Below are 10,127 nucleotides of genomic sequence, written 5' to 3' on the forward strand. Positions count from 1 at the left end.
GTCCATGGAACTCTGCAGGCAGGAATACTGGGGTGGGTTGCCTTTCCCTTCTCCAGGGGATCTTCCCAACCTGGGGATCGAACCTGCAGGCAGATGCTTTACCACTGAGCCACCAGGGAAGCCCAGTGTTCTCAGTGCGACATGCTCAGCATCTGACTGTAACTGGTTATTGCCTCCCTATAGAAAAGTCCCGGTGCTTTGCGCTTTAGCTGTGTGTGCAGATTTCCATGTTACGTTGCGTTTTCCTTGGGCTTTTTATTATACCAAGTCCCATACAGTCTTCAAGGCCATATCCATCTCTGGCCACTGGCACCCTAGGGACAGCCTCTGACCTCCCACCACTCCACGTGGCTGCCCCTGGCCACATGACCACAGGGCCACGTGCAGTTTCCAGGGCACGCTGACTGCTCCCTGCTCGCTGTCCTGGCCCCTCGGTGCCTCTGACACCACTGCCCAGCGCTTTCCCTGGTGGCTCTGCCGTCTCCTGACTCAGCACCCTGTGGTCCCGTGGCCTCTGCAGAGTAGCCCAGGATTGACACCCCAGGATGGGAGAGACTCATAGACCCTTGCTCTCTGATTTACCCCATGTTTCTCCCTGGAGAAGGAAATGGCAACCCACTCCAGTATTCTTGCCTAGAGAATCCCATGGACAGAGGAGCTTGGTGGGCTACAGTCCCTGGGTCGCAAAGCATCGGACACGACTGAGTGACTTCATTTTCACTTTCTCCTTTAAAGGTGGCTTCCCCGGTGACTCAGACAGTAAAGAATCTGCCTGCAATGCAGAAGACCCAGGTTCAGTCTCTAGATTGGGCAGATCCCCTGGAGAAGGTAATGGCAACCCACTCCAGTATTCTTGCCTGAGAATCTTATGGATGGAGGAGCCTGGCGGGATACATACAGTTCATGGGGTCACAAAGAGCGCAGCATGACTGAGTGACAAACACCCCACTTCTCCTCTAAAACTTGCCCTGACAAAGGGTATCTGCTAGGCTCTGAGAAGCCTTTGAGATCTTCCACCCCAAGCTCCATGGTTCTGTTTGTGCATTCGGGTCTGTGGCATCCGGAAAGTGAGCGACCCCAAGCTTGACCTCAGTCTGCCAGCCCCACCACCTCTGAGTCCCACAACAGATAGACTGAGGTTCTCGCTCCCTTCTCGGGTCTGCTGCGGCTGTGGCAACAAGACTTGTTCCCCCGTTGGGCACTGAGGGCACTGTCATAAACAGTGCCAAACCTGTCTCATGTTATCTCTGTCTTGGGAGTTGTCTTTTGTTTTTGTTCTGTTTTTTAACAACTCTCTTGAGGCTTAATTTGCATATAAGAAATGGTACCCATTTAAAATATAAAAGTCCTGGTGGTTCAGTGGCTAAGGTACCACGCTCCCAAGGCTGGGGGCCTGGGTTTGATCGGTGGTCAGGGAACTAGATCCCACATGCTGCGACTAAGACCCGGCCTAGCTAAATAAGGGAAACCACCCGCAGAACCAAATTACAGAATATGTCCATCTTCCCCAAGCCTCCTCATGCTCCTTTCTGATAGGGGAGTTTTATATGCTTAATCCTAGCTCATCTTCACAAGTCTGAGTAGAAACAGCCACCTCCCACTGACAGATGGGACCACTGAGGGACAGAGAGGCTCGGTAACTTCCTGTATCAGCCAGCCAGAAAGCAGCAGAGCCAAGATGTAAAACCAGGCATGTCTCATCCCGGCATCTGCGTCGTGTCCGTGTGCTTCTCTGGGGCCTCTCAAAGTGTGAGGGCAGAGCAGGGCAGGCTTTGCAAACGAGCTGTTCTATCACCAAGTTTCTTTGCTATTTTCTCTCATTTCTGAAGCCCTTCTTTTGTTTTCTTAAATTAACTTCAATGTCTGTTTTTCTCCATCTTCTAGACTTCCTTCATGGAATAAAAGCCAGACACTGAACTGAATTTAGAATTGCCTTGTCAATGTTGCCATATTTGTTCAGAAGTTCATTGAACCAGTGGTTATTTCTGGCTTGTCTGGTTGCCTTTTTTCAAAATTACTATTTTTAAAGGCTGTGTAGCCAAGACCAGAGGGGAAAAAAGAAGGCATGTGTGGGCTTCCAGAAACGCAACAAGAAAAAGCATGGAAGCAGCAGCACTTGGAGAGCCCAGCGTTCTGGGCTGCGGCTTGTACACTCCTGCCCTGGATAAAGGCACGGCCTGGGTGCCCCTTTTTACCCCTGACTCCTATTGATCTGTAGTCTTGTGTTTTCCTAAAGTAACAGTTAATTATAAACACAGGGAGGGATTTGATTTTTCCCAAGAGAGTCCATGAAGTTTACATTTCCTGGACCCATTGGTCTAAACCAGAAGGCTGGGCATTGTGCAGGCCAGGTTTCAGGAGGGCGTTGGGGAGGGGAGGGTGGGGCAAGGAGAGGGGGGCACAGTTTCTGGATGGCTCGGGAGAGCTCAGACTGGAAAGCAGGGAGAGGCGAGAGAAATAGCACCTCGACAGGCAAAGAGCTGGTGTTTCCCATCGTGATGGCAGAATGTAACTTGGGGTTGACATTCAGTGAGTAACAAACTTTACCGTTACTCAGGAGGGGAAAAACAGCCTTGGGATACTTTGCCATGAGTAGACTCTTTGTAAACAGTTGGTGTCTGTGTCTTCATTTGAGGTTTTGGTGTGGCTGAGACTGTGACATAATGAGAGCCTGTTTCTGAGTCAGACCTTGACCTGAGAGCCTGGGCAGACAGGAAAGGCTTGGCTCGGAGCCCCGGGCTGCTGTCCAGGGATGCTCTAGACCCAGAGAGCTCTGAGGGCAGAATCTCCAGATGGACAGAGAGATACACACAGAGCTCAGAGTGACCCTAAGAGTCCAGGTCAGGGCAGGCCCACCAGGCAGGAGGGGGCTTATTGTTGTAATCCAGTCACTAAGTCATGTCCCTCTCCTTGCGACCCCATGGACTGCGGCATGTCAGGCTTCCCTGTCCTTCACAATCTCCCGGAGTTTGCTTCAGTTCACATCCATTGAGTCGATGATGCCATCCAACCATCTCATCTCAAATCCCCAGCTCTAACATCATACACTAGGCCAGTGTTCCCTATATAAGAAGCGAGGGTGGAGGAGAACATGGCTCCTTTCCTGCCCATATTCCAGGTGCCTTTTGACTTCTTGAGCTCATAGGGTGGGTTACATGGTAAAAGGAATTTAGCTGAGATTGATTATGTCCAGTACTGGGACTCAGAGGTTGTTTACCATTCTTTAATACTGTCATAAACCAAATAATACCCTGGCTGAAGACAGCCAGTGCCGAGCAGGGGAGAAACAGGGAGGACCCCCGAAACAAATGGGTTTTGGCAGCTGCTAGGAACGTCCCCCAAACTCCCTCCCGGGGCCAGCAAACCGCGAGCATCGTCTCCTTGAATCCACCTCGTAGCGTCATCATGGCGGCAGCTCTGCTTGTGGAAACCTGGGGAGCCAGATATCGCGAGAGTGCAGCCTCACGTGGGCACCAAAATCTGTTCTCTAAAGTGGGTCCAGGTGCTGGCAGCTCCAAAGCCAGTAAAGAAAAGGTTGATGGGAAGGTAAGTTTGCATTATTTTGGAGGCCGGCAACTAGGGGTAGGGTGTTGTGCAAAGGCAGACTCCTCCCCCCGCCCCCACCCCCGACAACCAGTGGGCAAGAGCTTTTAAAGGGGAGTTTGGGAGGCATGTGGGCAGAAGGAAGGAGTTTGGGAGGCATGTGGGCAGAAGGAAGGAGCTACATACAGAAACAGCACAGTCAGCTCCGAGTCGTCTTGATTGTTTGAAATACCGTTCATCTTCATTTCCAGGGTTGGCTGGTTCCCATTTCTTTGAGGCCAGTTCTCAGAATTGTGGCAGCTCATGTCAGGCTACCGTCTGGTCTTCTTCCACCTGCTGGGGGTTTCCGTGTCTACGAAACAGCCTTCTTCGAGTTGTAGTAGTAACATCAAAGATCATGGGTCGAGCTTCCCCGGTGGTCCAGTGGTTAAGAGTCCACCCTGCAATGCCTGGGACACTGGTTCGATCCCTGACCTGGGAGGATCCCACGTGCTGTGGAGCAACTAAGCCCATGCACCGCAACTACTGTGCCTCCGCTCTAGAGCCCGGTAACTGCAACTACTGAAGCCTGCATGCCTAGAGCCCGTGTTCTGCAACAAGAGAAGCCAGCTCAGTGGAAAGCCTGTGCACCACAACGGCAGAGTAGGCCCTGCTCTCTGCAACTAGAGAAAGCCCTCGTGCAGCGACGAAGACTCACCATAACCAAAAAATAAATAAATCATAGAAAAAATCGTGGATCACCATAACAAATATAATAAGGAAAAGTAAAATGAATGGGCAAATGAGTGTTTTAAAAGATACATATTTAGTTAAACATACAATTATATCACTTATTTGAAATCTAAAATATAAAACGAACTAGTGAATAAAACAAAATAGAAGCTGAGTGGAACTTCCTGGGCGGTCCAGTGGTTAAGACTGTGCACTTCCACTGCAAGGGACGGAGGTTCAATCCCTGGTTGGAGAACTAAGATCTCACATGCTGTGCAGTATGGCAAAAAAACCCAGCCAACTCAGATATGGGAAATGAATGGTTACCAGTGGGGAGAGGGGAGTAGGGTGAGCAACATAGGGGGAGGGGATAAAAAAAATGAAATCTTCCTTATGGAATTTTATGGACTCGTGTGTGAAACTTGAAAATTGTAGAGCACTGTAGAATTTAAAGAATCTTTCATTCAATTAAATAGTTTGAAAAACTATACATCCAGATCATAAGAGAACAGGTTAATAAATGGTCAAAAAATACAGCAGTTTTGCCACCACACAGGTCAAGAAGCTGAATGCTGCCAGTGCCCCCAGAAGATTGTGCTCTTGTGCAGGATTTCATGGCAGTGGGAGTCCATGTTGTGTGTGCCAAAATGTGTGTGTCATTTCTGCAGTTAGTGGCCATTTGCAGTATGTCCAGCTTCTGGCTATTATGAACATGCTTGCGCATGTCTTTCGGTGCCTATGTGCACACACACTTAGGAGGAGAACTGCTGTATGTCATATCTGCTGGAAAAGGGTATGGATAGGCTACCCACTCCAATGTTCTTGGGCTTCCCTTGTGGCTCAGCTCGTAAAGAATCTGCCTGCAATGCAGGAGACCTGGCTTTGATCCTTGGCTTGGGAAGATCCCCTGGAGAAGGAAAAGGCTACCCACTCCAGTATTCTGGCCTGGAGAATTCCATGGACTGTTTAGTCCATGGGGTCCCAAAGAGTCGGACACGACTCAGTGACTTTCACTTTCCACTTTCATATCCTTGTTAATACAAGGATAACAGAGCCTGTCGGTCTGTTTAATTTTAGCCATTCTGGTGCTAGATAATGGAATCTCACTCTGGCTGTGATTAGCATTTCTCTGTTACTAATGAGGTTAAGCATCTTCACACATGTATGACTATTTAGATTTTTTTTTTTCTTTTTAGCCATGCTGCATGGCATGCGGGATCTTCGTTCTCCAGCCAGGGAACAAACCTGTGCCCCCTGTAGTGGAAATTTGGAGTCTTAACCACTGGACCACCAGGGAAGTCCCAATACCTTTTCTGTGATATGCTGATTCAAGTATCTTGCCGACGTATCTAGCGTTTGTCTGCCTATTTATTGTTGATTTGTAGGAGTTCTTTATAAATTCTGGAACCTTCCAGAGGTTATATGTGCTGCTGCTGCTGCTGCTAAGTCGCTTCAGTCATGTCCGACTCTGTGCGGCCCCATAGACTGCAGCCCGCCAGGCTCCCCCATCCCTGGGCTTCTCCAGGCAAGAACACTGGAGTGGGTTGCCATATATGCTGCAGTTATCTTCAAATATGTGGCATGCATCTGAACGCTCTTCATGGTGGCTTTTGACGAACAGAAGTTCTTAAAGTTAATGTAACTTGATTGTCTGTCTTTGTGCCAATACCAAACACAGTCTTTCAAAGTATTCCAGTTTTATAGTAAATCTTAAAATCTTGTAGCATACCTGCTACAGCATTTCTCTTCTTTTTTCCTTGTCTCTTCTTGGCCCTTTGCATTTCCATAAATTTTAGCATCAGCTTGTCAATATCTGAGATTTTTATTCAGTTTCAGTTCAGTTCAGTTGCTCAGTTGTGTCCGACTCTTGGCGACCCCATGAACCGCAGCATGCCAGGCCTCCCTGTCCATCACCAACTGCTGGAGTCTACCCAAACCCATGTCCATTGAGTTGGTGATGTCATCCAACCATCTCATCCTCTGTCATCCCCTTCTCCTCCTGCCCTCAATCTTTCCCAGCATCAGGGTCTTTTCAAATGATTAATTTGGGCAGATTGACAGCTTAACAATTAAACTTCCATTATACTACCGTGGGATAGCCCTTTACTACTTACGGTGAAGATCGCCCAGTTGTGTCCGACTCTTTGCGATGCCATGGACTGTAGCCTAACCAGGCTCCTCTGTCCATGGGATTTTCCAGGCAATAGTACTGGAGTGGATTGCCATTTCCTTCTCCAGGGACCTTCCCGACCCAGGGATCGAACCTGGGTCTCCCACATTGTAGACAGACGCTTAACTGTCTGAGCCACTAGGGAAGTCCCTTTACTACTTAAGTCATCTTTTAATTTTGCTCAGAAATACTTTGTACCATTCCATGTACAAAATCTTACACATCTTTTGTTAGATTTATTCCTAGGAATTTGGGGTGGGGGGTTGGATATGCAATGACAGTCTGGCTTCCCAGGTGGCACAGTGGGAAAGAATCTGCCTGCTAATGGCAGAGAGGATCCCCTGGAGTAGACAATGGCAACCCACTCCAATATTCTTGCCTGGAAAATTCCATGGACAGAGGAGCCTGGTGGGCTACAGTCCGTGGGGTTGAAAAGGAGAGCACACACATGCGATGGCAAACAGTATCTTTTAACTTTTTTTCTGTTTATTGCTGGTATACGGAGACACAGTTGGTGTTTTATGTTGCCTGTAGAACCGGTGTCCTTGATAAACTCATCTGTTAATTGTAACAGTTTGTATGTAGGTTCTTTGGGTTTATCTGTGATACAGTCATAGCATCTAAGAATAACAGGTTCATTCCATTGGTTCCAGCCCCTGTGCTTTTTATTCCCTGTGTTCCATGCTGGCTCTGTGCCTTGGACCTCATGAGGCTTTTCCCTCTTTTCTTCCAGATGAGGCAGCGGTACACATTGACTATGAAGATAATTTTCCTGATGATAGATCCGTGTCATTCAGAGAGCTCATGGAGGACTCCCGCACAGAGGCAGAGGAGGACAGAAGTCAGGGAGAACCCTCTGAGGAGGCTCCAAAACAGGACCGTCTGGTCTCTATGCCTGTGGCAAGGGAAGACAGAGCCCAGGATACAGGCTTTGTGCCAACCACAGGCCTGCTGGGCGCTGGGAGCTCCGTCCCCACAGAGCTTCCGGGATCCCAAGGCAGCGGGAAGGACGTGCTCTGGTCTCCTGCTGGGACCTTCCACAAGCCTGAGTGGGAAAAGGAGATGGATGATGATGCCAAAAAGCACCTTCCTGCTGGAGACCACCACAGGGGCAGCACGTTGGCCCCAGGGGAGCTGGAAACCAGGGTCGTCTACCACAACACTGATGGTCCCTCGGGGCCCCCGGTGGGCAGGAATGACAGCGGGGCTGGTGACGCCATGGTGAGCAGCAGCGATGAGTCCTGGTTAGATGGCTACCCTGTGACCGACGGGGCCTGGAGGCAGACAGAGGCAGGAGAGGAGGAAGACGAGGAAGAGGAGGACAAAGGGAATGGGTCAGCAAGGCTGGAAGCAAGGATGCTGATTACGCCCAGCCAGCCCGCTCTTGCGGGAAGGAAGGGGTCCAGGAGCACCGCGCGCACACCCAGTGAGGCCGTGACTTCACTTCTTCCATCTCAAACGCTAGATGGAGAAGCTTTGGCTCTCAGACCCATGAATGTGTCTGAAACTGAGGGTCCTGGCAAAGGGGCTGGTGACTTGACGGGAAATCAGTCAACCGTTCCCTGGAGATATGCCGCAGAGAAGCCTCCCACGTCCACCCTGCCCTATGAACTCACCAGCTCTACCCTGGAGACCGAGACGACCGCCGTCCAGAAGACGCCCAGCCTCACTCCCTCAACTGTCGTGGCGGCCACCCAGACCCCCCTGGAGACCACTGTCCCTGCCGTCCAGGACACCTTCCCGTACCTGCTGTCGGAGGACTTCCTGGGACAGGAAGTCCCCGGCCCGGGTGCAAGCGAGGAGCTTCTCCCGACCTTGGAGCCCTGCGCTGGGGGCAAGTGTCCCAGCCTCGGCAGAGGCCCCATCGTTGCCACGGTCGTCACAGTTCTGTGCCTGCTGCTGTTCCTGGCAGGCGTGGGGGCCGTGTGGGGCTACCGAAGGTGCCAGCACAAGAGCTCCGTGTACAAGCTGAATGTCGGCCAGCGGCAGGCTCGGCACTACCATCAGCAGATCGAGATGGAGAAGGTCTAGCCGCCTTGGGGCAGGGGGCTCCCCCGAAGCCCCCCTGGGAGAATAAACGGTGACACATCACAGTGAGAACCGCTGGCCTTTCACTAGCACACGAGACAGGGGAGTAGGGCGGCTCTGCCTCCTCTCAGGGTTCTTTTCTCTAGGCTGAGACGTGGGTCTGGAAGCACCCGGCAGGCTTGGGCCGGGTCAGCACATGTCAGCAGCCCGTGCACCACCTGACCTGGGCCCGGTTGCCCTAACCCCAGGCCTGTGCTTTGGCCCTAATTCCAGCCGGAGGTCAAAATTCACCTCTTTATCATACTATTGTCGTCTTCTTCTTTTTGTCTTTTAAAGAAAGAAATGAGTCTGTAACCTGAAATTTTCAAAATAGGCATGACAGAGTATTTAAGAGCAGGGTTATTTTGGATCAGGTATTTAATTGTTGGGAGTGGGAGAGGGAAGAAAAACAATGAGTTATTTCCTTTCAATGGTGCAATGTTGCTGAGGGCAAATGAGCCAAGATCCAGGACACAGTCTAGAAGCTCTGAGATTTTTTCAAAATTGTTTGTTGCAATTGGAAAGAATTTACAACTGACATTGGTTGCGGGGAGGGGGGGACACTCATCCACCCTGTTCCCTCTGTCCTGTGAGTCCATCTTTTTAAAAAAAAAAAAACAAGGTTAGCTTTGTACCGGTAAGCACCGTTTCCTCTCAGAAGCAGTGGCCTGGTTGTCCTTGACCAGTCTGTGCCTAGGAATGTCTAAGAGTTTTTGCCAGGACTAACAAAACTCAGTCCTCGGCTTCCTCTCTCAGGATTAACCATTTCTCTGAATGCCAGGAAGAAAGAATGACCTAGGAGGGAAAAAAATGTTTAAAGAGGGCCAAGGGCTAGGATATCAAGCATGGGTACCTACTTGATGGAGAAGCAGAGGAATTTCAAAGGAATATGAAGTGATCTGTGCTGACCTAATCTTTACCCTGTCGTGACGACTGTGAGCTGTCCGGAAACAGCCTGAGTGCATCGCGGGCTCCCCCGGCTGGTGAGCATCCAGTTCATGGCGTCCCAGGCATCTTATGGTGACTCAGCACGTCTCACTTATGACAGCAGTCCTCAGACCAGCGGCATAGATATCACCTGGGAACTTGCTGGAGATGCAAGGCCTCTGATTCCACCCTGGATGAAGGGAAGGCCCTAGGGGTGGGGCCCAGCCGCCTGTGTGTGCTGGCATGTCTGACTCTGTGATCACATGGGCCATAGCCCACTAGGCTCCTCTGTCCATGGGATTCTCCTGGCGAAAATCTTGGAGTGGGTTGCCGTTTCCTCCTCCTGGGGATCTTCCCAACCCAGGGATCGAACCGGCATCTCCTGGGGCTCATGCGTTGGCAGGCAGATTCGTGACTGCTGAGCCACCTGCCGCTGCTAAGTCGCTTCAGTCGTGTCCGAGTCTGTGCGACCCCATAGACGGCAGCCCACCAGGCTCCCCCGTCCCTGGGCTTCTCCAGGCAAGAACACTGGAGTGGGTTGCCATTTCCTTCTCCAGTGCATGAAAGTGAAAAGTGAAAGTGAAGTCGCTCAGTCGTGTCTGACTCTTATCAACCCCATGGGCTGCAGCCCACCAGGCTCCTCCATCCATGGGATTCTCCAGGCAAGAGTACTGGAGTGGGGGGCCACTGCCTTCTCCAGGAAGCCCAT

The 10,127-nt window shown here is 50.7% G+C and overlaps 1 protein-coding gene across 1 annotated transcript in view; it reads left to right on the forward strand.

Annotated features, from left to right (window-relative positions):
• The window catches only part of SUSD5 (sushi domain containing 5), a 44,986-nt gene extending 36,531 nt beyond the window's left edge, over positions 1 to 8,455 (forward strand). Inside the window, exon 5 of the mRNA XM_052649524.1 lies at positions 7,158 to 8,455. Coding sequence (XP_052505484.1) covers positions 7,158 to 8,455 — 1,298 coding nt within the window. The remainder of the gene's footprint in view (positions 1 to 7,157) is intronic.
• The last annotated feature ends 1,672 nt before the right edge of the window (positions 8,456 to 10,127 follow it).

The sequence above is a fragment of the Budorcas taxicolor genome, chromosome 1 (assembly GCF_023091745.1).
Source record: "Budorcas taxicolor isolate Tak-1 chromosome 1, Takin1.1, whole genome shotgun sequence".
Lineage (NCBI taxonomy): Eukaryota > Metazoa > Chordata > Mammalia > Artiodactyla > Bovidae > Budorcas > Budorcas taxicolor.